At 42.3% G+C, this 27,748-nt stretch overlaps 1 protein-coding gene across 1 annotated transcript in view; it reads right to left on the bottom strand.

Moving 5' to 3' along the window:
* The window catches only part of EFCAB6 (EF-hand calcium binding domain 6), a gene marked incomplete at its 5' end in the record, with an annotated part of 240,295 nt that overhangs the window by 8,729 nt on the left and 203,818 nt on the right, over nt 1-27,748 (bottom strand). The window contains 5 exons of the mRNA XM_082254131.1: nt 1,280-1,454; nt 5,629-5,844; nt 12,950-13,177; nt 17,213-17,398; nt 25,404-25,599. Coding sequence (XP_082110257.1) covers nt 1,280-1,454; nt 5,629-5,844; nt 12,950-13,177; nt 17,213-17,398; nt 25,404-25,599 — 1,001 coding nt within the window. The remainder of the gene's footprint in view (nt 1-1,279; nt 1,455-5,628; nt 5,845-12,949; nt 13,178-17,212; nt 17,399-25,403; nt 25,600-27,748) is intronic.

Below are 27,748 nucleotides of genomic sequence, written 5' to 3'. Positions count from 1 at the left end.
TTAAAGAAATGACTTTATTTATTTTAATAAAGTGCCCAATGTTTAAATGGTAAAAAAATATTTAAGCCTTTATTCTCTTTGAGCAGAGGAGGAATTATTAAGATTACTGCTGTCCTTATTGGTATGAGCTGAAGAGGTGACAAGGTGGCAATTATTGGAAGCATCCTGCAGAGGTGTATGAGACCCCTTAAAGGGGAATGTAAATGGTGACCTATTTGCAGATTTTAGGTCAGCATATTAAGGTTAGCGCATAGTGTGAATGGTGGTGGAACTCACTGGGGAATATTGCAAGAGAAGGAGGAAAAGAAGGCACAGTGAATATATTTTGTATATTTAAAGGACTTGGTTTAAGAATTTTTGGTGCATGTTATCACTATGTTGATGATAATTGATAAGTAATTATATTGGATCACTGTAGTATTATTGTTTGAGTATATAAGATTGTATGAGTGGGTGTGGGAAATACATTGCAGTATAAGCAGACATATAGCTAATAATTGCTAAAGGTTTGCCCCTTACACAAAAATATTGCTTTTGTAGAAAATGTTGCACAGAGAATATTTCCTTAAATCATTTGCAGCTTGGCATTAATAGGTTAATGAGGCTGTATCTGTGCTATAAACCAGCATATGGCTGCATAGTTGGCCCAGGGGCACGAAAGAATGATTTGCAAGGTTTCACCCACTATCCTAAACTATGGAATAAACTTATTTTTGCGATAAGTGTTGGAAGGAAACGTAGATGCTTTCTGTTTTCAGAAGACGTTAGTGTTCTTCGCACTGTTTTAGTGGGAGGCTTTTTTCTCATAATTGGAGAATAAAACTCATCCTGTTCTACAAGATCTAGCTGTCCTCTGGTCTGGTGTCACCATGTTGTATCTTACGCTGTAAAGAGAAATTGATGCCAGGGTGTCAACCATAGCCTCATCCATAAAACACACCACTTCTCTCCCTGGGACCATTATGAGTCACTGCACTGCATTGTCAGTGGCTAGTGAGATGATGATTTAGCTAATGAATTTTTATAAAAAAAAATCAAATAGTAACTGTGCCATTTAGTCTACTTGAGAAACAGAGTGCACGTGAAACAGCTACTGAATCAGATTATGAAGAAACCACAATGCCTAAATGATAAAAAAAAGATCACTTCAAGTAGTCCTTGCCCTGGCATCACTGGCTCCCACTTCTGTGATAGGGCAGTTACATTGAAGATTTTAGCAGAGTCATAAAAAAATCACAGGGAAATAAAACAAAAGGGACAAGCATATTGAGTTCTGTACCTGAGAAATCAGAAGCAGAAACTTCTCCCTGCTTTTCAGGATCTTTCTCCCGGAAAGCTTTATGTACATCTTGCCAGCATTTGGTAAGATTTATTTTTAATCTGCTTTCTACCCGCTCACAGTTCATGATTGGTGTAGAAGGAGAGGCTGCGGTATGTGGCCTCTGTATAGAAGTCTATGAAGAAAAACAGAACAGATATTACAATATGCATGCTTAGTTCCAGTAAGAAGGACATTCCTTACATACACTTTGTATAAAAAGTCTAATCCAAATGGAGGATTTTCTTTCTCTACCTGCAGACAGATTTCTAAATATTTCACCAATTTACAACAAAGACATGTTCCCAAACACTATAGAGTTGAAGTACTAGATCTAAACCTTAACTGGAATAATAATAGTTTGCTAAAACAACATGTATTTTATGTGTATCGTAAAGTAACTTACTACAAAGAAGCAAACCCCTGAGAGCGCGCTATAGAGAAATGTATAGTGCAAAATATAGGACAATGGGTTTAAGGACCGCTCTTGGGCAGTTCCCGGCACCCACCGGCATCTATCACATGGCCGGCTACAGGTGCGCGGGGGGAAACACCCAGACAGTCTCAAGGCATCTCAGCGGCCACTGAGGGGAACAATATAGGTAATCTCTTCGAGAAGAGGAGCAAACAGATATTTAGAGAAATATGCCCAGAAGATAAGTCCAGAAGTTATCTAGAGAGCAAAGAGGAAAAGTCCAATCCGCGACATCCAAAGACAAGGCAGACTGGAGGCAGTAAATAAAAAGGGAGAAGGGAAGAACAGAAAAGGGTGAGTAGAAGGATGACTGAAAGGAGTAGGAGAGGAAAAAGGAGTGGGGGGGGGGGGGGACAGTCCGGCCCAGCGACAGCACCGCCATCAGATCAATACATCTCGATATTCCGCTGTAAATGTGAATTCGTGCCAGTAGTACCAGTGCTTCAGAAATTTTTCTCTATCGCCATGCTCCGTCGCCACCTGGTCTTCCATTTCATTGATGCATTTCATCTTACGGAGCCACATGGCTACAGTGGGGGGCTGAGTCTGTTTCCAAAGAGGGGGGATGCAACTTTTCGCCGCCAATCATCATTTTAACAGTAATTGGGAGGGCAGCTTCAGTATAAGGAAGCAAAACTGCCTCTACCAAGATGGCCACCTCCAAGGAAAAGGATCAGTTAAAGGGAGACCACATGTAATACTGGTGACTAGTCCATTGTCTTCTGCCTTCCCTTTTTGGGCACAGTTTCACCAGACTCTATGGGGAAGATTTACTAAAAGTGGAGCACTCGAAGTCTGGTGCATGACAGACCTCAACTATACCCCTCTGCTACGCAGTATTCGTGATCCTCTTACTACCCATGATAAACCCCACATCTCATGGTTTGGCTGTATAAACTTAATCAAAATGGATATCTTGCCCAAACTCTTATATGCATTTCAAGCTGTCCCCCTCCCTCCACCCCCAGTGTTCTTTCGCTCTGTTCACAAAACCATTCGTTCTTACATCTGGCGTAATAAAAAACTGAGGATTAGCAAGTCCACCTTCTCTTTACCCAAGTGTCGAGGAGGGGTGGCTTTGCCTCACATTTCCTTGTATTCTCAGGCGGCGTCCCTACTTCGCATTCTGGACTGGTACCTTAGTGGATCGTCTAAATTGTGAACTCAAATTGAGGATGCCCTACTCTCTCCTGACATCACTTCTTTACTATGGATGGTACCTAGTCATAGGCCTCCAAGAGACCTTTTACCAACCCTCACTAGTACTACCTTGCATACATGGGATGGGTACTTGCGTAGGGGACTGCTCTCATCGGGACCGAGCCCCTTAACCCCCATGTTCAGCATTGCTTCTTTTGCCCCAACCTTGTCTAGATCTACATTTCTTTATTGGCGGAAAAATGATAACCCTCTATTTTGCCATACCCTATGTGGCAGAAAATTGGTCCTGCTTTCCCGAATCCTACCCAATGGTCACAATCCAGAGAGCGCTTGGCTGGAATATACACAGTTACAACATTTCCTTAAACAATACCCCTCTCTTGATGCCTTGACTAGACCAACTACGGAGTTTGAGTCATTGATCTCCCAGTCCTCGAGAGCTGACCACCCGATTTCTCTGCTATATCAAATTCTATTGCGGGAGTCCTATCCGAACCCACCCTTATATCAATCCAAATGGGAGCAGGAATTAAATATATCAGCAGATGAATTAGAGCGGCCTAAAATATTTGCGCTTTCTTATAAGCTTTCAGCATCTTCCATTGTCTGAGAACACAATTATCATATACTATCCAGGTGGTATTGTTGCCCCTCAATTCTTCATAAAATTGACCCTACCATCCCTGACCTGTGTTGGCGCTGTCTGCAGGCTCCTGGCACTATGACTCATACCTGGGGCACTTGCCCACGTCTTACCCATTTTTGGGAAAAGATTTTGCATTTGTTTGCTGACCTGGTGGGTGATACCTTCCCTAACCAACCCCAGTTCACAGTCTTATCCTTAGTGCCGGGCCCCTATAAACAAATCAAAAAGAGTCTTATTTGATTTTTCTTGACCGCAGCTTGTTCTGGTATTGCCAGATGCTGGCGCCAATCTGACCCACCAACCTTGGGCTTGTGAAATGAATCAGATTGAATACTTAGAGAATATGGTAGCATGGGATGAAGATAAATCTGACTCATAGTCTGACTTGGACTGTCTGGAATCACTTCCGGTATTCATCTACTTTTGATACATTTACCACTACCTTGCTCTAGCCTGTTGGGTTGTCCCAGGATCCTCTTATTAGCCTTTGTCATCTTTTGGTGTCAATATAGATACTTGTGGCCTCTCTTTCCCACCCCTCACTTTTATTTTTACTATCAATCACACCCCACCACCCTCCCCCCCCCTTCTCCCCCCCCACCTTTTTATTGCTGCTCCTAGATATACTCATTTACTGATTCAAAATACTTAGCTTCAGAGGTGCTCGTTCGAAATGATTGCATGTGTTGACACCACTCCCCTAATACATACCGGTAGCTTTAGAAGGTTTCTGATCTCCTTCCTACTATTAAGATCCATGTTTTTGTTTTTTTTTTGATCCTCACTGTACTATGGAAATGGGGGATGTTTTCCTATTTGAAGTGTATGTGGAATGTTTATTATTGACATGTGTATTCTTTCTATGCATCACCCACAGGTGTGAGCATTGTTATGACCAGACTCCTTTGAACTGATTATTTTTTACTGACATGTTAAAAAAAAACAAAAAAAAAAAAACAATAAAACCTGGAATCTGAATGGTTTCTATGCAGAGCTGCACCAGATAATGCAATCTCCAGTTTTAGTAAATCTTCACCTAAACAGCCAGTCCCCGGGATACAAACAAGATAGGTTATGTGGGTTTGTTCTTAAGTTGAATTTGTATGTAAGTTGGGACAGGCAGTGGTGTATTTAGGTTTTGTGCTGCCCTAGGCCTGACTAAACTTGTGCACCCCCTAATTTATATATGACCCACCCCTTCCTGTAAAGGCCATGCCCTTTACTGTTCATGACCATCCCTGTCATCTGTGATCCACAGACCACAAGTCTATCAGTGCCCATCAGCGTAGCCTCATCGGTTCCCATACGTTCAGCCTCATCAGTGCCCATCTGTGCAACCTTATCAATGCCGCCTCATTACTACCCATCAGTGCAGCCTCATCACTGAGCGCTTTATGGGGGTGCCAGACTGATTGCCTCCTGGACTCTGCCCTCTGGCGCAATTCACCCCATAGGACTGGCACAATACTAAAAGTGTAGCGCAAGCCGGCGGAGACCCTTTTTTCGTGCGGGAGGAGGCTGTTTTTTTCATGCAGGGTGCAGCTTTTTTGCTGCCCCCCCCCTGCAAAGTGCCGCCCTAGGCCTGGGCCTTATTGGCCTAGGCCAAGATACAGCACAGGGGACAGGTACATTTTTTAGGTGTAACTCCAGCCAACAAAATAATTTTTAAGGTTTTTGGATAGTAAACATTTGTTTTGTGGTCTGTGCCCCTGTTCAGAAGAATTCATCATCTCACTTTCTGTCCTGTGACAATTGGATTTTGAAAATTTTGGGTTGTCGTGGAAACAAAGATTGGTGATAAAGCTTCAGTAGAGACACCTTTTTCAATGATAACTCTTACAGGAGTGAATGTCCCTTCCTAGGGCTAGATTTCCTCTCAATTCCTGTTTTCCCCCTCCATTTGTAAGTATGAGTCACATGTAAGTTGGATGTTTGTAACTCAGGGACTGCCTGTAAGTCTGTGGATGCAGTTCCCAAAAATCTTTGTATCTTTTCTATAATTTACTCATAAACACAAGTATTACTTACTGTGAGTTTGTTAGCAAAGGCTGGCGCCGTTTTTGGTCGTCTGGTCAAGGAAGCTTGGCTCTTTGTGGTCGATGACTTATGGGCTGGTTCTGTTTTATGTGATAACTGATCTTGTGAAGGTGTTTCGGGGATGTCATAGTTGAACTTCCTTAAAAAATCATGATATCTGAGATTTCCATATGAATTTAGGGGCAAGCTGTTCCAAAGATTTTCAAACTGTGGAGAAACAAAAAAAATGTAACAATAAACGATTACTCCTGGCTAACATACTAAGGAAAATGCACTAGCAACAGATTTATTATTATACACAATATAACTTACTTTTGAGGTTTCCTGATCCCACCTAATAGACACACTACGGAGTAAACTTTGTCTGGCCCATTGCTGTCATGTATGCTATCGATGAGTAAAGGCTATTGCTGAGATGATGATACACAACCCCCTTCCTTCTCCCAATAAATTCAGATTAAATTACTAACAAATAAGTCACTTAGAGGTCAGCAGAGAAGGCCTTTCAGGTAAACCATTAGTACCAAAAGCTTAAAGTGGTATTAAAGGCAGATTCAAAATAAGTAAATAAACATGTTATACTTACCTGCTCTGTGCAGTGTTTTTGCACAGAGCAGCCCCGATCCTCCTCTTCCAGGGTATTTTATTTTGGGATTGAATTTGTGTTTAAAACAAATCTGATGTGCAATTCAGATGCATTCCCATAGAAGGCAATGAGCCTAGAATTTGCTTCTGAACCGCACCGCAGTGCTTAAAAAACGCACAGAACTCTTTTTAAATTTGCAGTGAATTCACACTGCCACTGCACCGCACATTTGTGAACTGGTTCCATAGAAAGCCGGCTTGACTCACATGTCATGCAAGTCCGATGGGGTTCAAAACACATCCAATTCGCATATATGTGAACGGAGGCTCAGTGTGTATAAGCCATGGTTCTTCCTGCAATACATGGGTTTCAGTTCCAGTAATGAAATGGTATTTAATCTGTATATTTTGAAGACATGTCAATGAACTGGAAGTGATTTGATTTGAGATAAACCTACTCACTGGTCTGACCCACTCATGGACATTTAAATTTATTTTTGTTGTTTTTATCTCTTTGAGGAGTGCATATTAGAGGCCATTTAGAGGATCGGGTACATGTGGTGTTTTTTGTAACTCACTACCAAGATTTTTTAGTTGTGTGTTTTCATTGTTTAAATTTGGTTGGAGCAAAATAGCTTTACTTTCTGTATAAGAGCCTGTGCACTTTGGTGTGTCTTGTTACATTATTATTTGCAATATAAGATAGGAGTTGGAGTTTTGAGAGTCATAGCCAGGTTATTAGCATTTTTTGTGATATAGGTTTTACCCTCCTTCCTGACCAGAGCACTTTTTGCAATTTGGCACTGCGCTGCTTTAATTGGTAATTGCGCGGTCATGAAACGCTGTACCCAAATTAAATTTGCATCCTTTTTTCCCCCCTGCAAATAGAGCTTTCTTTTGGTGGTATTTGATCACCACTGAGGTTTTTATTTTTTGCGATATTAACAAAAAAACCTGAAAATTTAGAAAAAAAATATTTTTTCTACTTTTTTTGTTATAAAAAAATCCAATAAACTACATTTTTGTCATACATTTAGGCCAAAATGTATTCAGCCACATGTCTTGGATAAAAATAAAAAATTTCAATAAGCGTATATTTATTGGTTTGCACAAACGTTGTAGCGTCTACAAAACTATGGTAGGTTTACTTTAATTTACGCAGCTTTAAGTTTATGACTCCCTATCTCTTTTCTTGAGGTGGTAAAATGGCAGGGCAGTAACCCCCCTCCCCATTACCCCTTTTTGGAAAGTAGACACCCCAAGGAATTTGCTGAGAAGCATGTTGAGCCCATTAAAGATTTCATTTTTTTGTCATAAGTGATTGAAAAATGACAAGAAAAAAAAAAGTTTACACTAAGTTGCCACTGAAATGATATATTGCTCACACATGCCATGGGTATATGTGGAATTGCACCCCAAAATTCTTTCTGCTGCAGCTCCTGAGTTGGAGGATACCACATGTGTGAGACTTTTTGGGAGCCTAGCCGCGTACAGGACCCCGAAAACCAATCACTTCTTTTAAAAATGGCGTAAATTGCTCATTTCACTTCCTCACTACCTATCACAGTTTCGGAGGCCCTGAAATGTCAAGATGGCACAAAACCCCCAAATGACCCCATTTTGAAAAGTAGACACCCCAAGCTATTTGCTAAGAAAATTGTAATTTTCCCAAAACTTGTGGCAAAATATAAAATATTCCGTGGATTCAACATGCCTTTAAGCAAATAGCTTGGGGTGTCTACTTTCCAAAATGGGTCATTTGGGGGGGGGGGGGGGGGTTTGAACTGTTCTAGCATTTTATGCCAAATATTAGAAGCTTATGCCACACATCACCCACTCTTCTAACCACTTGAAGACCAAGCCTTTTCTGACACTTTTTATTTATATGAAAACATTTTTTGCTAGACAGTTATTTTGAACCCCCAAACATTATATATATATTTTTTTAAAACAGAGGTCCTACAGATTAAAATGGTGGGTATTGCAATTTTATTTTTCACACAGTATTTACTCAGCGATTTTCCAAACGCAATTTGTTTTAAAAAAAAAAAAAACACTTTTCTAAATTTTAATGAACAAAAACACACTATATTGCCCAAATGTTTGGTAAAATGTAAAAGATGATCTTATGCCGAGTACATAGATACCAAATATGACATGCTTTAAAATTGCGCATGCCCGTGCAGCGGTGACAAAACTACATACATTTTTTAAAGCCTTTAAAAGCCTTTACAGGTTACCATTTTAGATTTAAAGAGAAGGTCTGCTTCTGGAATTACTGTCCTCAATCTGACATACGTGGTGATGCCTCAAATGCATGGTGCAATTGCTGTTTACATATGACATGAGACTGATGCTTGCGTTCGCCTTTGCGCGGGAGCACGGGGGAAAGAAGTGCTTTAATTTTTTTAAATTATTAAAAAAAAAATTATTATAATTAAATTATTTATTTTGCTTTTTTTTACTTTATTTTTACACTGTCCCTTTATTTATTTTTTTCACTGTCCCTTTCATTTATTTTAAATCATTTTTATTGTTATCATAGGGAATGTAAACATCCCCTATGATAGCAATAGGTAGTGACAGGTACTTTTTTTTGAAAAAATTGTGGACTCTAGATCTTTCATCTGCCCTTAAAGCATCTGACCACACACCAAGATCGGTCTGATAAGATGCTTTCCCAATGGCTCTGTTTTTATCCGGACAAACCAAAGTCATGAAATGCTCATAGCTTCCGGTTTCTTAGGCCATAGATATGATTGGAGCCGTTCTGCTCTCCAATCAGCTCTATGGTCAGCTGGTGGAGTCACCGACTGCATTCTTGGGTTTCCCGTTGGGACAGGAGAGCCAGAGAAAACCATGGAAAGTGAGGGGAGGGGGGGTACATCACACTACTTGTAAAAGCAGTCTAGCTGCTAATTAGCCGCTAGGATTGCTTTTACATGAAAGCCAACCACCGGCTGAAAAAAACGATACAAAGATGATGTCTAAACCTGTAGGCATCATTCCGGTATAACCACTCTAAGTCCAGCAACAGAACAGTATGCTGCTGGTCTTTGTCAGGCATATATTGTAATGTACTTTTTTTCATGCAGTCTGTGGGCTGAACAGAAAAAGAGAACCCAACCGATTCCATTAGAATACCGCCCTGACTCCACCCACTTCTAATGATGGGCATACATGCACTGTTCTTTTCTTATCATTCAGCCTACGGGCTGAACAAAGAAAAAGAACCTAACAGATTCCTCCATTCACATTGATCGATGTGGATGAAGAAATCTCTGCCAAGAAAAGTAAAAAAATATATACAGTATGCCGAAGCATAGGGGAGATCCGCCCTCTGTGTGCACCCCATCCCCTATGCTTCTGCATATATGCTTTTTTTTTTTTTTAAACTGCGGTGGTGAAATCACCTCCTACAGCGCTGGAGTCATGGATTTACGTATTGTGAGAGCAAACTCTGTTGCTGTCAAAATAAACAAATCAGTGCTGCAGCAGAATGGCGTACCTACAAAGCAAACAATGGTTAACAATAAAACACAGTAACAGTAGAGTAAAACAGTAGAATGACATACCCGCAAAGCAAACAATGGTTAACAATAAAACACAGCAACAATAAAACTATTTTTGCCTTTCTTTTTCTTTTTCTTATGTTTTTTTTTACACTTTTATTGTAACTATAAACGTTCCAAAATTTGATAGCCATCTAACATCTTTTGAGACCCTGTGTGAGTGTGCCCTAGACTGTGCCATGCTGTACTCTATACTAATACTCCACTAGTGCGTGGTAGCGGCGAAAACAGTCACTGATGCAGAGACCAGGTTGGCCAGGACAGGAGGGATAAAAATAGCCTATATCCGCTCTTGCTACAGACATGGCATCTTTTCTGGGGGTGCTCCTTGTGTAGGGGAACCAGGGAGGACATAAAGAAAATGTCTCTCATGCAGCAGGCTCTATGCATTTTGATTTGGAAATTGGACCAAAGCACCTTCTGGATACAGAGGGGCTGTGATGATCTCTTCTTGGAATTTTAGGAAGGATCCAGTTCCTCCTGAGACTTTGTATAGTACATAAGGATAATGGAATAAGTATACAGATTTATGGGACTCACCACGTCACCAAGTGATACTGCAGTGATGGTTTGTCTACGACCAGGGTGTACTAAGCTGCTGGTGCTCGCCAGTTCACCAGAAGGTAGAGCGGCACTAGTACCTAAACTCTGCTGCATACTAGAATCATGCGGTTGTTGCACCTCAGGAACAGAAGAACGGGGTCAGATATGCCCGACCTTAGCAGAGACCTCTACTCCGTCAGAGCTATCTGTCAGGCGACCACTGCTCTCTACAGGTTTGTATACTGAGCCTGATTCTGACAGTGAGGACTCCCCATCGCTCACATCTGTCAGGCTCAGTATCCTGTAGGCCTCTTTACTAGTGTACCTTTTGTTTGACATTTTGGCTACTACATTTAAGGGTACCTAGTGTGAATCACAGGTAACAAAAGCACCTGCTTGTTGAGGACTGTTTGAACTGCTACAAAAAAAAAATTACTACTAGTGCTAGCAGAAATCAGGCCTGACTCTGCTAACGCTGCGGTTTTGTGCGCTGTGTATTGGAAGTGACAGTGATCTATTGATACTGCACTTGTTTGGGGTGGGCTGGGCGGAGGGACTAAACGCAGATGCTGACAGGTGTCCGGCAAATGCCAAATTTTTGGGAACGCTAGTATTGTTCTGATCAGATCTTTGATATTGATCCGTTAAGACACTTTACTAGTAATGGAGGTATATAGTGTGTGTGTGTTAGTGTTACTGGCAATCATGGGGGTAAAATCTGATGCTGTCTGGGATTAACACTGATGCTGATGCTGACGTTAACTGGCGTCACTCGTGACACTAATACAGTGATCAGAAAAAAAGATCTGTACACTTTACTAGTGACACTGTGACAGGGAGTGAAAGGGTTAGCGGGGGGAGATCAGGGGGATAAAACTTTATTAGGAAATATGTGGTGGGACCCAGATGCTATAATAAAACTGACACTTACGCTAACTATCCTCACCCGTAACACTAATACAGTGATCAGAAAAAAATCTGTACACTGTGCTAATAAAACTGTGACAGGAAGTGAAAGGGTTAACTGGGGGTGATAAGGGGTTAAACCTTTATTAGGGAATAAATGATGGGTACCCTAAACCTATCTGGGAGTGAAACAAACGACCGTTAACTTCGGCTGACGCTAACTGGCATCACCAGTGACACCAATACTGTGATCAGTAAAATACCTGTACACTGTATATAGTCACTGACAGGGAGTGAAAGGGTTAACTGGGAGGAGGGTGATCAGGGGGTGAAATATGTGTCTATGTGTACTGGTGTCAGTGTAGTGCTTGTGTACTCACTGTGATGCTCTCTCCTCAGTCGCTGGAACCAAAAAGGACTCAAGTTGGGGAGATTGCATCATTTCCTGTGCCTGTGTTTACATTACACAGGCACAGGAGGTTCTTCCATTGGTCAGAACCGATCAGCAGGTCCAGGCCATAAATCATTGGCCTGGACCTGATGACTGATCGGTTCTGAACCAAATCAGATTGCCGCGGGGATGTAGGGTGCGTGCCCCCTAGCCGCGGGCACGAATCACGTACCTGTATGTGATTTTGCGCAGCCGGGCCCTGCTGCAGTATATGTACGTGGGGTGGTCCGGAACTGGTTAAAGTGTATCTGTCAGGTTTTTATTGCTGTCTGTCTGTGTCTGCTAAGAACATTTACCCTCTCTATTTCTTTCTGAGACCATTGTCAACAGTACTGAAAGTGAGGGAAAATCCAAAATTTTAGTAGTCACCAGAACAAGAAAAGAGGGGAAATTTAAATTTTTGGAGACTTTTGTTCCTGTGAAAAATGTCTAAAAAGGGTATTTTACTTTGGAGAAATTTCCTCCCACTTCCTGATGCCTGAAATAAAGGTAAAAACAAGACCCATAGTGGAAGAAAACAAAATATTATACCAACCTTTCCTCTGGCTCCCATGGGTGGCCTCATCATCATCTGATGAGGTCCCAGAGAATGAAGAGTGCCCCATATCTCACAAGAAGTTGCTGCTGCATAGTGCGGGGAGCTCCTTTTCAGTGAGATTTGGAGTACCCCGCATTCTCCAGATCTTGGTGGCAGAACGAAGATGTCACCCTCACCTAGGGGAGTACAGCATCTGTTTTTTTTTCTCTTACAGGTGTTTATAAAACATTTTTACAGTGAGTATGCGCCGGGGGAGGGGAGGGGGGTAATCATATATAAACAGTGCACCTTGCTTTTTTGTACAAGGTTTCCTTCAACTTTCCAGCACCAATAAAATAGTAAAATATTAGTTTCCAGTGAACTGACTCTTTAAGTTGATTCCTTTTGCATATATATAAAACATTCATAAAATTATAGTTCCTATTTGAATGAAGAACTACATACAGCGGTACAGTGCGAGTTGTCTCCAGAAGATTACTGTTCCAAGTATGTACTACAACCATTTATTAGGTGTTGTGGATTTGTAGCTTTATAATTTTAGGAATTCAACAAAAGACTTTCTTTGCAGGCATTTTAGACTGCTTCTTTAAAATAAAAACATTTCAAAACATGTATTTGTCTACTGACTCTGAAAAAAAATATCTTGAAAGTATATGTTTTGTAGTACATAATAACCTTGAATTTGTGTCTATAAAACACAAATAGTATACCTCTTACCTGGTCGTCTGTAAGTAACATGAAATTCCTGTTGCAAAGCTCACGGAAGTCTTCCTTGGAAATGACGGAAATGCCAGCATAGTCTATGTTTAGGAACTCCTGAGCGATGGAGTTAAAGCGTGCCGTAATGATTTCTTGGATGTGTGTGAAGATGTCCTTCATTGTCAGCTCTTGCCCAGATCTTGGCCTGACGGCTCTCTCCACTCTATCCACCAATGCGGAAACAGGCTATGAGAAACACATATCAATAAGTCATTAACAACATATGGAGGTGTTCATTTGCTTCAGAGGCCAATCTTATAAAGAATAAGCAGAAAAAGAATGTTCTTAAAAGTCATTAGGGGAGGCAGCCCACCAAGAGACTTTTAAGAACTGTAGTGAGGATGCAGAAGCATGAGGCTGAAAAAGGGATCTTCCATATCTCAGCCCCCACCACCAGCGCTCTAGAATTTAAAAAGTGGCTTCCTAATGTGTACCTTTTCAATCCCCAAGTACTTAAAAATATGGGTGAAACCTATTTATAATCAATTAGATTGTGTTCTCTCGCTGATACTTTCTCCATTACAGCTGGTGATGAAATCAGCACTGCTGGCCACTTGGGGTGGAGTGACATTACTTGCCCAGTCATGTGACAGTACTCAAACTCAGCGATTGGCTTCTTAGCCCAAGGACTGTCATTTGGGAGCAAGTTACATGCTCCACCATACCTGAAAGTGCCAGTAGTGCTGTTGGCTGCAACAAGAAAGCAGTGGTAGATGAGTAGACTGTCATGTTACATCCAAAAGCGTAAATGTATTTTATTGGGATTGTATGTGTCAGACCAACACAAAGTGGCACATAATTGGGAAGTAAAAGGAAAATGATAAATGATTTTCAAAATTTTTTACAAATAAATATTTGTATTCGAGGTGTTGTGCAGTGCTAGTATTCTGTCACACATAGGGTTTTGCTTTAAGGCCAAAAAGTAAAATTTCGGTTTCATCTGACTAGAGCACCTTCTTCCACGTGTTTTCTGTGTCCCCCACATGGCTTCTTGCAAACTGCAAACAGGACTTCTTATGGCTTTCTTTTAACAATGGCTTTCTTCTTGCCCCTCTTGTGGGCAAGAAGAGCTGTGGATCTCTGCAGCTCCTCCAGAGTAACCATGGGCCTCTTGGTTGCTTCTTGGATTATTGCGCTTTCCCTGTCTGTCAGTTTAGGTGGATGGCAAAGTCTTGGTAGCTTTGCAGTTGTGCCTTTCTCTTTCCTTTTTTGAATGATGGATTGAACAGTGCTCTGTGAGATGTTCAAAGCTTGGGATATTTTTTTCAAACCTAACCCTGCTTTAAACTTCTCCACACTTTTTTCCCTAAACTGTCTGGTGTGTTCCTTGGCATTCATGATGCAGTTTGTTCACTAAGGGCCCTTTCACACTGGCTTTCTGATCAGGTCTGCCTGTCAGTTTTTCAGGCAGACCTCATCGAACCCTCTATTCACCCCTATGGAGCTGCGAATGTCAGTAGTGACATGTCTGCTGACACCCGCCTCTATCTGATCTGATCCTGTCCGCCAATTCCAGCTGGATGGTGACCCTATTTTCCATCTATATGGAGGATCGGATCAGATGGGATCGGATGAAAACGAAAGGTGGTCTGTTTTTATCCGATCTCCCTCTAGAGTAGAGCGGGGCTCTGACAGGTCTGTCTCAGCACAGTGAGCAGAGACGGACCAGTCATCCGACTGTTCAGCGGAGATCAGCGGATCGATCCCCGCCGGGAAACCAGATTCCATCTAACGGAGGCGCCCGGTGTGAAAGGGCCCTAAGGTTCTCTAGCAAACCTCTGAAGGCTTTACAGAACAGCTCTATTATACTGAAATTAAATTACACACAGGTTGACTCTATTTACCAATTAGGTGACCTCTGAATGCAATTAGTTCCACTTGATTTTAGTTAGGGGTATCAGAGTAAAGGGGGCTGAATACAAGTACGCGCCACACTTTTCACATATTTATTAGTAAAAAATCCTTCCACTTCACAATTATTTGCCTCTTTGTGTTAGTCGATCACATAAAATCTCAATAAAATACACTGAAGTTTTTGGTTGTAACATGACAAAATGTGGAAAATTTCAAGGGGTAGGAATACTTTTTCAAGGCACTGGATAAGGGGTTCAGGGTTGGGGGCTCTTTGCAGAGACACAGTTACTTTGCCTTGCACGGCACAACAAAGTTGATAAGTGAATTGAATGTTAGTAAATAAGGTAGCATTTACTTTAACCACTCAAAGGGATTGTAAAGGCAGAAGGGTTTTTTTTTTATCTGAATGCATTCAGATATAAAAAAACCTTCTGCGTGCAGCAGTCCCCCTAATACTTACCTGAGCCCATCTTTATCCAGCGATGTTGCAAGAGTTTTCCAGCTGCCCGGGACTCCCCTCCTCATTGGCTGAGACAGCAGCGCAGCGGGATCGGCTTCCGCTGCTGTCAATCAAAGTCAGTCAGCCAATCAGCAGAGAGAGGGGGCTGGGCTGGGTCACGGCTGTGTGTCTGAATTGACACAGGGAGCTGTGACTCGGCTCAGGTGCCCCAGTGTTGACCATAAAAAAGACATTTTAACTACTTGCCGACTGCCCGCCTCATGTATACTGCGGCAAGCTGGCTTGGCTGCACGACTCACCGTACCTGTACAGTGATCCGCGGGAGCCAGCGGCCTGCCTCTGGCCCCCTCTAGACAGCGGGGATGCATCTGCGATGGCTCCCCGCTGAGAGAGAAGGACGGTCAGCTGTTTTAAACACAGAGGACCGTTGTTCTCCCTGAAATGATCACAGAGTGCCTGTGATCCTTCTATATAGGATTACAGGTCTCTACTGACGTAGGCTCTTTACCATGTGACCAGCTGTATCCAATCCCAGCTGGTCACATAGTACACAGGAAGAGCCGTTGATAGGCTTTCCATGAATAGAGGAGAGCCGATCTTCGGCTCTCCTGACCGGGGGGGGGGGGTCTGCACTGGTAATCAGAGCATTGACTACCAGTGCAGACCCTTGGGGGGGTGTCACTAGAACCACCAAGGATGCCCACGCATGACCCTAGGGATGTCCACCATGGCCACCAGGGATGGCAATCGAACTCAGGGAGCCCACCAGTTCCCTCCCCATCAGCACTGCCCGCCAGTGCCCTCCCCAACAGTGCTGCCCACCAGTGCCCATCATTGCCATCTATCAGTGCCGCCCACCAGTGCCCATCATTGCCATCTATCAGTGCCGCCCACCAGTGCCCATTATTGTCCACCAGTGCCACCTATCAGTGCCCATTAGTGCCTATCACTGATGATCAGTGCCGCCTATCAGTGCCCATCAGTGCCACATATCAGTGCCCATCAGTGATGCCTACCAGTGCCCAGCAATGCCACCTATCAGTGCCCATCAGTGCCACCTATCAGTGCCCATCAATGCCGCCTCTCAGTGCCTACCAATGCTGCATATCAGTGCTACCTATCAGTGCCACATATCAGTGCCCATCAGTGCTGCCTATCAGTGTCGCATGTTAGTGCCACCCCATCAGTGCCTCCTCATCAGTGCCTGTCACTGCAGCCTCCTTAGTGCTCATCAATGCTGAAAAAACGTATCTATTTAAAAAATTGTATAACATAAACAAAAAAAATATTTTTTTTTTCAAACTTTTTGGTCTTTTTTTATTTGTTTAGCAAAAAAGGAAAAACGATCAAATACCACCAAAGGAAAGCTCTATTTGTGGGAAAAAAATGATATCAATTTGGTTTAGGTACAGTGTTGCATGACCGCGCAATTGTCATTCAAAATGCAACAGCGCTAAAAGCTGAAAATTGGCCTGGGCAGGAAGGGGGTGAAAGTGCCCGGTATTGAAGTGGTTAAATAGCGTATAGCACTGGGCAATTATTACTATAAAACACTATACTGTGGGCATGTTTTTTTGTTTTTTACAGGTTGTTTTTTTAACAGCTATTTCATTTATGTATTTTTGCTGTAGCATTTAGAAAAACTCTTCTATTCATCAACACATCTGTACATTTATAAGGAGTAAACTATTGAGAATTCAGACAAGCAGAGGTGGTTATGACAAAGCCGTATGTTCAGAGAGCATCCTCTATTGTTTTAAATGTCAGCATCATGTTTGTCAGCGTAGATTGGTCAACAGACACAGGTAAAATTGCAGGTTTTATTCAGAATTTTTTGATGTGAAAACAACAGACGCAGGCCTTTTTTTTTTTTTTTTTTTGCTCACACAAATGGCACTTGTACAAACCTCAGAGCTGCAGAAATTGTGTAGAAAATCCTTCCAGTCTATTGTGCGGTCCTCGTTCAGCGACAGTTTGCTCAGTAGGTACATGAATTGCTTGTCCGTTAGCTTAAAACAGAAACTGTCAAGAATCTGATGCAATTCAAAAGGCTTTATTGTTCCGGTGTCGTCCTTATCAAACGAGGAAAATGCCTGAAGGTGACAGGAAAGGAGCTGAATTATCTTTCTCAGTCAATTTGGGAAAAGTACACAGTAAAATGCGCAGTGATTTTATTGGCTCTGCGGTCTCCACAGCTCATGTTTTTCAGTAAAAACAATAAATCTCCGCACAATATATTTCGGTCCTCTCTGGGACTGTTGCACACAATGTTACAGGAAATGGCAGACCAAGTAAAATAAAAGATAGCTGTCCTTAAAGCATTTCTAAACTCAAAAACAAAAATATAATATATAGCAACTTGCCAATCTTTTGATGTGGTGTCTGCATTAGTATTCTTCTCTTTAAGGCTTTTTTCCTTTTTGAAATTGTGAACAACACACTTCCTGCCCCTGGGTGGCTACGTTCGTTCTTCTGTTATATCTATGGAGGAAGCTATGGTTGCCACCCAAACTGGACCTCATACATGTCTGCCTATGTTCATCTCCATTCCATGGTGGATAATGGAATTAGCAGTTTACATAAATAAAATAACATTCCTTTATGCTTAGGGTTAACTTACAGGAAGTGACATGGTCACGACATTTCTGGCAAGGTATTTTTTGTTCTTGTTTGATGCCCGAAAAACCCCCAAAAAGGAATAATAACCAATGGGGCTCAGAAGCCGTTATTACACGTCCTCCGGCTGGTCTGAGACCCGAATGAAGCCGGATTCGGATTCGATCAGGTCCCTGATGAAGTTACCCCGGAAGTGACATCACAACATCACTTCCAGTTTACTCGGCTGCCAATAACGCCAATTTCAAACTGCCACCAACTCTAGTTCGGTTTGAATTTGTTAACCACATCCCACAAACCGACGTACCTGTACGTCGGCTTGAAGAAGTGGTTGTACCGGGGGATGCCTGCAGCTAGAGGCATCATCCTGGTACTGTTTTTTAGAGCCGGCGGTCAGCTTTTTAATGATAACAACCAATGGGGTTTAGAAGCCACTCAGCCGTTATCACACGTCCACCAGCTGGTCAGAGTCCCGAATGAAGCCGGATTTGGATTCGATCAGGTCCCTGATGAAGTAACCCGGAAGTGACATCACAACATCACTTCCAGTTTACTTCACTGCCAATGACGCAATTCCAAACTGCCACCAACTCTAGAGGCTGGGGTGGTGGCTGCATTAGTTTCCTGTTTTTGGAAGCCTTTCTCCTTTATTTTCATCTGTTGGTCCAGCCAGCCAGTAAGTGTTATTTTTCATTTACATTTAACAGATCAAGTTTATCAGCAAACGTGGCAGTTAGAAGTTAAACCAATTAACACTGACAGGGGTGCTTACAATAGTCAGATTTTACTCAATTACCTAAAACTTTTATCCCAAAGGAAAAAGAAAATGAAAATGTTGCTGTAACTACTTAAAAAGTGTTAGCTGGAGTTCGGATTGAATTTGTTAACCACAACCCGCAAACCGACGTACCTGTACGGTGGCTTGAAGAAGTGGCTGTACTGGGTGATGCCTGAAGCTACTGTTTTTTAGAGGCGGTGGTCAGCTTTTTAATGATAACAACCAATGGGGCTCAGGAGCCGCTCAGCCGTTATCACACGTCCACCGGCTGGTCTGAGTCCCAAATGAAGCCGGATTCGGATTAGATCAGGTCCCTGATGAAGTAACCCGGAAGTGACATCACAACATCACTTCCAGTTTACTCTGCTGCCAATGACACCAATTTCAAACAAGTGACAGTATTCAAAAATGCCTATTTTGGCGTTTTGAATACTAATAAGTGCAAAGGAGGATTTTGGGGTCTTTTAGACCCCAGATCCCTCCATAAAGAGTACCTGTCACTGCCTATTACTGTCACAAAGGATGTTTACATTCCTTGAGACAGCAATAAAAGTGATCAGATTCTTCTTTTTCTTTTTTAAAAGGAATAGTGAAAAAAACTAAAATAAATAGGAATTTTTTTTTTTTTTATAAAGCGCCACCGTGTGCTCGCGCACCAAAGAAAATGAAAGTCGCGCCCACAAATGTAAACAGTGTTCAAATCAGACATGTGAGGTATCCCCGCGATCATTAGAGCGAGAGCAATAATGCTGGTAAAAGACCTCCTCTGTAACTCTAAACTGGTAGCTGTTAAATTTTTTTCAAAGAGACGCCTATGGAGATTTTTAAAGAGGAAGTAAACCCTCCTCTACAACTTTTACCTATAAGTAAGCCTATGATAAGGCTTACCTATAGGTACTGTAAATATCTCCTAAACATGTACCATTTAGGAGATATTTACCTTACATGCAGCCAGTGACGTCACTGGCGCATGCGCTCTGAAGGAATGGCCGCTCGTGCCGTTCCTTCAGAGTCCCGTGCCGTGACTGTCGGCTCTCGCGCGCGTACGCGGGAGTGACGTCACCGCGGCTCCGGCCAATCAGATGGCCGGATGCCGCGATCCCGGAAGACGGGCAACTGGACATGTCGCCCGTCATAGAGGTGAGTGAGCGGCGCGGCGGGGGCTCGTTCTAAGGTAAGTATTGCATAATGAGCTAGTATGCGATGCATACTAGCTCATTATGTCTTTCTCTTGCAGGGTGAAAAAAAAGAAAAAAAAAATGCGAGTTTACAACCTCTTTAAGTACCGTAATTTGTGGCCATTCCACGAGTGTGTGCAATTTTAAACTGTAACATGTTAGGTATCTATTTACTCGTGTGACATCAACGTTCACAATATTCAAAAAAGTGGGCTAACTTTTTACTGTTTAGTTTTTTTAAATTCAGTGAATTGTATATTTTCCCAAAAAATTGCGTTTGAAAGACCACTGCGCAAATACAGCGTAGCATAAAATATTGCAACGACCGCCATTTTATTCTCCAGGGTCTTTGCTAAAAAAAAAAAAAAAGTATATAATGTTTGGGGATTCTAAGTAGGTTCTAGCAAAAAATGCTGATTTTAACTTAACTAAACAACATGTGTCAGAAAAAGTCTTGGTCCTTAACCACTTGCCGACTGCCTAACGCCGATCTACGTCGGCAGTCAGCCCCTCACAGGCAAAGTGACGTAGGGCTACGTCACTAGCTTGTGAGGGTCTAGGGAGCGAGCGCGCGCCCCCGGAGGCGCGCTCCCACTCCCGCGTGGTCACGGACCCCCCCGCGCGTGTGACCAGCGGACCCGATGTCCGCCGGTCACTCGGCGATCGGCGGGGGAGAGGGAGAATGTCAGGCAGCTTGTGTAAACAAGCTGCCTGTCATTCTCCTCGCTGTAAAGACACTGATAAAACGGATCTAGTATGTAGATCCGTTGATCAGTGTCCTTACAGCTCAAGCCACAGCCAATCACAGTAGAAAGCACGCCCCTAGGGATACACACAGCCCCTCCCTTCCAAATAAAGTTAACCCCTTCACAACCAGTGTATTTTTATAGTAACAGTGCATATGTATAGCACTGATTACTGTAGAAATGTCACTGGTAACCCCAAAAGTGTCACAAATGTCAGTCAAGTGTCCGATCTGTCCGCCCCAATGTCGCAGTACCGCAAAAAAAATCGCAGATCGCCGCCATTACGCGTTAAAAAAAAAACAACAAAAATGACAAAAATCTTTCCCTTTGTTAGTAAACGCGATAACTTTTGCGCAAACCAATCAAAATACGCTTTTTGCGATTTTTTTTACCAAACATATGTAGCATAAAACAAATTGGCTGAAAATTTTAAAAAATTTTGATTTTTACTTTTTTTTTGGGGGAATTTCATATAAAAAAATGTGAAAAATATTGTTATTTTTGCAAAATTGACGCTCTTTTTTTGTTTATAGCGCGTGATCAAAAAATCGCACAGGTGATCAAATACCACCAAAAGAAAGCTCTGTTTGTGGGAAAAAAAGGACGTCAAATTCGTTTAGGTACAGCGTCGCACGACCGCGCAATTGTCCGTTAAAGTCACGCAGTGCCGAATCGCAAAATACCCCCTGGTCAGGAAGGGGGTAAAATCTTCCGGGGCTTAAGTGGTTAAGTGATTAAACAAGTCCATCAATATCTGCTAGTACATATAACATTATCTTCTCCCTAGATTGACAATAATTCTGTCCAAAGGTGTCTCTGTTACTACTTCATCCAGAGTGAAGACACCCTAAGACAGGAAGTGTGTCACTGGTTGAATCACCAGGTGAACAAAAAAGGAAAAAAGCCTAAAAAAAGAAAATGAATGCAGCCACCACATCTACGGATTGGTAAGATGCAATACAGTACACTATTGTTTTTGGATTTAACCATTTGCCTACTGGGCACTTTACCCCCCTTCCTGCCCACGTCAATTTTCAGCTTTCAGTGCTGCACTGATGGGCACTGATAAGACAGCACTAATGGGCACTGATGGGCAGCACTGATGTGAAGCACTGACAGGTGGCACTGATAGGCAGCATTAATAGGCAGCACTGATTGACACTGACAGGCATCACTGGTGGGCACTGTTGGGGCTGCACTGATATTAAGGACACTGATGATCAGTGCCCTGATTGTTAGTGCAGATGTCCCCTGTGTGAATTTGCCAGTTTTCGGCTATCCTCTACTCACACCCTGTCAGCGTCAGGGAAGGATTACCGATAACCGGCAAATGTTGTTTACTTCTGTGATCAGCTGTGATTGGACACAGCTGATCATGTGGTATAGAGCCGCCCCAGGGGGCACCCAGGCAGCACGTGCACTGGAGGAAGTCATATGGCGGCCTCGTTTTAGCCGTCATTTGGCTATAGTGCGCTCGTAAAAGGGTTAAAATGGGAGCAAATGCATGGGTGTAAATGGCATACCTATGCCGTTCTTTCAGAGCCGTGCCATAAACAGTGACTCCCACGAGCATGTACAGGAGAGACATCATCGCCAGCTCAGCCATTCCTATTGCCGAATACTGCAAAACTGAAAAGACCGGGTGAAGATGGAAGCGTCCTTCAGCGGTGACAGTGCACTACTGTAGGGCTTTGTTTTCAGGTAAGTCTGTCATAATGTGCTAGTATGAGATGTATACTAGCACATCATGACTTAAACTGCCCGGGGGGCAATTTTTAATTTTTATGCAGTTTACTACAGCTTTAATACAGCTTTAAGGGGAAAAGAACACTAGAAGTCATGCCCAAAAGCAGGCAGGTAGAGGGTCAGTATTGCCTGTGGTCTCCCCACAGTTAATGTCTCTCGCTGAGGCAGCCATTTAGGTAGAGGCAGGCGTTTGCTTCCACATGTCGGCGAGCAGCATAAAAGTGATATCACCAAATCGAATTACAAATCTCTTGAGACTAGCAGTGCTTTAAATCTCACATTGCAGATATAATATACAGCTATGAGGCTGCACAGGATGGCCTAAGCATTCTCACACCAGGAAACGCACTGCTATTTATCAGGAGAAATTCCAAACAAGAGGTATATTTTTCAGGATACCGATTGAGTACTAAAAGTATAATTATGGGGTAGTATCCAGGATCACCCTTAACTTATACTTATACTAATAAATAAATGACACCACACCTTTCATTTGTTGGAATAAAAAATTTTTTAGGCCGCGGCCATTTATTATTTGTAATAAAAACATAAATAATTAAATATTTAAAATATAGCAAATATGAAACACTGTAAGCCACCCGATCACCAAGATCCGGGTGCCATTAAATAACACATCATCAAAACTTTATCCAAACCATAGAAACATATTGTCCCCCTTTGCAAAAACAAAGGTGACCCTCAAATAATAAATTTAGCCGCGACATCCAAGGGAGGGGGGGGGGGGGAGTTGAAGTTCAATCTTCTTGGTCTTCTCAGCGATGACTGAATGAAAAGGCGGCAATGAGCCCCCTTAAATAGCCCAGTTCTGAACCAGAACCGGCCGGTTTGCGACACTAAGACCTCCAATTTTAAGCGGGAAGCTGACTAACCCACTAAATCTCCCCAGATACAGCGCTAGGGATTGGGCGGGAAAACCCCTCAGTTCAAAATTCTGCCTAGCTACAGACCTATAATGAGCGGGAAAACAGACTCAGGAGGGCCAGGTCAAAAGTTCAAAAGCCCTCTATGACCCAGGCCTACCTCAGCCCACACCCAGCATCTACTTAAAATATTCCATAGACCTAAAACTACTCCATAACTAAACTGCCCTGTTAACTACCCCATGGGGAAAATAAGGGCATAATTTATGCCCATTTTCCTTACATTCTTTAAATAAACCTGTTGTTTTTGTCCTGCTTTAGAAAAACACGGGTTCACTTTAAAGTTGATATGTCTTTGATATCATTAGTATCTAATGAGACGTTGGCAGCCACACTAAAGTTTTGCTTTATGGCAGATATTTATTTACATTGTGTATTTCTATAGCACCAACATATATTAAAGGAAAATCAAGATCAGCATATAGTTTCAACATAGCTCTGGATCTAATAATTGTTTTATCATACGGTGTGCACTGAAGGTAAACTCTGCTTATGAATTTGTTAGAATTTGCTTACTTTAAACTGTCCAGGTCTGTGACCGGTCTGCTAAACCACTTCTGGACCGGAAGGTTTTTCCCCCTTAATGACCAGGCTATTTTTTTGCGATTCGGCACTGTGTTACTTTAACTGACCATTGCACGGCCGTGCGACGCTGTACCTAAATAAAATTGATCTCCTTTTTTCCCCAACAAATAGAGCTTTCTTTTGGTGGTATTTTATCACCTGTGCTATTTTTCTTTTTTTTTTTTTTGCGCTATAAACAAAAATAAGCGAAAATTCTGAAAAAAAAACAAACAAACAATATTTTTCACTTTCTATTTAATATTCCCCCCAAAGATGTAGAAATATAATTTTTTTTTATCCTTTTAGGCCAATTTGTATTCTGCTATATATTTTTGGTAAAAAAAAAATCCCAATAAGCGTATTTTGATTGGTTTTCGCAAAAGTTATCGCTTCTACAAACTAGGGGAAAGATTTATTATTTATTTTTTACTAGTAATGGCGGCGATCAGCGATTTTTAGCGGGACTGCAACATTGGACAGATCGGACCCCTAACTGAGATTTTTGACACTTTTTGGGGGACCAGTGACATTACTACAGTAATCAGTGCTAAAAAATATGCACTGTCTCTGTACTAATGACACTGGCAGGGAAGGGGTTAACACCAGGGGCAATCAAAGGGTGAAGTCTGAGCCTAGGGGAGTGTTTTCTAACTGTATGGGGGAGGGACTTGTGAAATGAACACAGAGACCTGTGATCCTAAATAGGAGGATCACAGGCGCTTTGTGATCATTTCAGAGAGAACAAAGGTCAGCTGTGTTTACAACGGCAGACTGTCGGTCAGTGCTAAAAATAGGCACTGTCTCTGTACTAATGACACTGGCAGGGAAGGGGTTAACACCAGGGGCGATCAAAGGGTGAAGTCTGAGCCTAGGGGAGTGTTTTCTAACTGTATGGGGGAGGGACTTGTGAAATGAACACAGAGACCTGTGATCCTAAATAGGAGGATCACAGGCGCTTTGTGATCATTTCAGAGAGAACAACGGTCAGCTGTGTTTACAATGGCAGACCGTCGGTCTCTCTCAGCGGGTACCGATCGCGGGTGCCCTGCGGCAATCGCTGGGACTGATTGTGGGTGCCCTGTGGCAATCGCGGTCGCTGGCCCCATGTGGATCAGTTCCCCATTGCCTAGTGGGGGCGCCCCCCAGGAGCGCTCCCACGAACCGCCGCACAGGTACGATGGTTTGCGCAGCCGAGCCAGCCTGCAGCAGTATATCTGTGGCGGACGGTCAGAAAATGGTTAAAGCAAAACTAAAACCCTTCTAGGCTTTACAGCCAAGGAAGCTGCCATCTCAACCTCAGTTTGATCTGTAGTTGCCATGGTGCGTCACATGTGATCAGTTATGACACCAGCCCATTGATGGTTTGACTGTTCAGTTCAAAGCACAAGAAGCTGTGACAATTATCATTTACGTAAAGTCTTGAATGCAACTGTTTTGGGAAACAGTTAAATCAATGGGTCTAAATTATAAATTTTCTTGCTAGAGTTGAGAAACCAGTTCATGGAGCGGGTTCATTGTTACCCTCTTACTTTATACAGCTTGTCCTGTGATGACTTTACTTCTTCTTTAAGCCTAACAAGGATCTTCTGTGGGCTGAGAGTTTGCAGGTCCTCTGTTGGCACGATCTGCTCCTGCCTTTGTCCATACTTAGAAGCCCTTCCATCATCAATCATCCTTAAAAAGTCGAAATAGGACAGCTTGCTGTCTATCACTCTCAGCCTAAGCCTGGTGGGAACATAAAACAAGCGGTATGGGTACAGTATAGAAAACAGTAAACATAATTCTTCATTTTCAGTCCTGCACAGTTATTGACAGTAGTTTAGGAGACAGATCATACATTATAGATGGGGGTGATCAAAGCTTTATCGACTGCTCCCTATTCTTCTTCTAGAAAGACACAATGGGCCATATTTTATAACACAACAAAACTGTATTTTACCAGCATAAAATGAAAATAGTTGTAATTCCAGAAAATCAATGCAGCAGATAAATGCGGATTCTGTTCACATGTAAGAAACATTAATTTCATATTTTTATTTTTCATTATTTAGTTTACCATTTACGCATCGCCTTGCATAAACACACTATGCACTACTCCAGTGCATTTTTGTGCATAAAAAAAAAAAAACGATTTTAGATTTTTTATTGTAGCGCACCACAACGTACAGCATGGAGGGTTGCTTTAAAGAGACCCTATCACTGGACGATTTGTTTCAACTAAAATCTGCCTATAGGATTATGTGCATTTAGTGTACACTATATTACCAAAAGTATTGGGACGCCTGTCTTTAAACGCACATGAACTTCAATGGCATCTCAGTCTTAGTCCGTAAGATTTAATATTGAGTTGGGCCACCCTTTGCAGCTATAACAGCTTCAACTCTTCTGAGAAGGCTGTTCACAAGGTTTAGGAGTGTGTCTATGGGAATTTTTGACCATTCTTCCAGAAGCGCATGTATGAGGTCAGGCACTGATGTTGGAGGAAAAGGCCTAGCTCACAGTCTCCGCGATAATTCATCCTAAAGGTATTCTTTAGGATCAGGTCAGGACTTTGCACAGGTCAGGACTTTGCACAGGCCAGTCAATTTCCTCCTTCCCAAACTCACTCATCCATGTCTTTGCTTTGTTCACTGGTGCGCAGTCATGTTGGAATAGAAAGGGCCAACCCCAAACTAACTGTCCCCACAAAATTCGGAGCTTGAAATTGTCTAAATTGTCTTGGTATGCTGATGCCTTAAGCGTTCCCTTCACTAGAACTAAGGGGTCGAGCCCAACCCCTGAAAGAGAACCCCACACCATAATCCCACTTCCACCAAATGATTTGGACCAGTGCACAAAGCAAGTTCCATAAAGATATGGATGAGTGAGTTTGGGGTGGAGGAACTTGACTGGCCTGCAAAAAGTCCTGACCTCAACCCGATAGAACACCTTTGGGAGGATTTAGAGCAGAGACTGCAAGCCAGGCCTTCTCGTCGACATCAGTGCCTGACCTCACAAATGCGCTTCTGGAAGACTGGTCAAACCAGAAAAGTTGAAGCCGTTATAGCTGAAAAGGGTAGGCCAACTCAATATTGAACCCTATGGGCTAAGACTGGGATGCCATTAAAGTTCATGTGCATGTAAAGGCAGGCGTCCCAATACTTTTGGTAATATAGTGTATTTTATGCATGATATTTACCTGTAAAAGCATATTTTGTGGTCACACTATAGAACAGCTGCTCGGTATCTTTCATTTTTGATTATTCTTCAGTGAAGATATTGGGCTATTCTTTACCCCCATCACATACTACAACCCCCCCCCCCCACCCCCTCCTTCCTCTTTTTCCTCTCCTACTTTTTTTCTTTTGTTTTCAGTCCTTTTTCAAGTGCCATACCTTCTCAATATCCCCAGTGCTAATAATCTGACAATACCACCCCACCCCTTAATTTGAATGCATTGTCTCTATATTGCTCCTTGGGAATCCCTACAATACTACACTTACTACCAGCCCCAACAATTAGGCTGCAACTCTTGGATAATCGAGTCTCATCGTCCAATTAACCCTGTTGCCTTAACAGTTCAGATTTTTTTCAGTCATTAAAGGGATCCTATTACCTGCCTGGGCAATTCAACTAGAAGAATACTCTCTGTTTTGTTTCTGGGTTGGAAACTACTTGAATTAACCTGCAGATGGTATATTATCTTTACATTTCTATTTATCCTTATAATTCCTATCCTCTCTAGCTCTATACCTCTTGACATTCTGAAAATTAACTTTCCTTATTTGTGATATTGTACCTTAATGTATGTCTTCCTCTTGTGCCTGTTTCTAATTACTGTTTTGTGAATGATTACCTTGTATCACAATAAAAATTGATTATGTAAAAAAGACTC

This window comes from Pelophylax lessonae (genome assembly GCF_965119305.1).
Source record: "Pelophylax lessonae genome assembly, chromosome: 4".
Lineage (NCBI taxonomy): Eukaryota > Metazoa > Chordata > Amphibia > Anura > Ranidae > Pelophylax > Pelophylax lessonae.
This window is presented reverse-complemented; position numbering and strand designations above follow the sequence as displayed.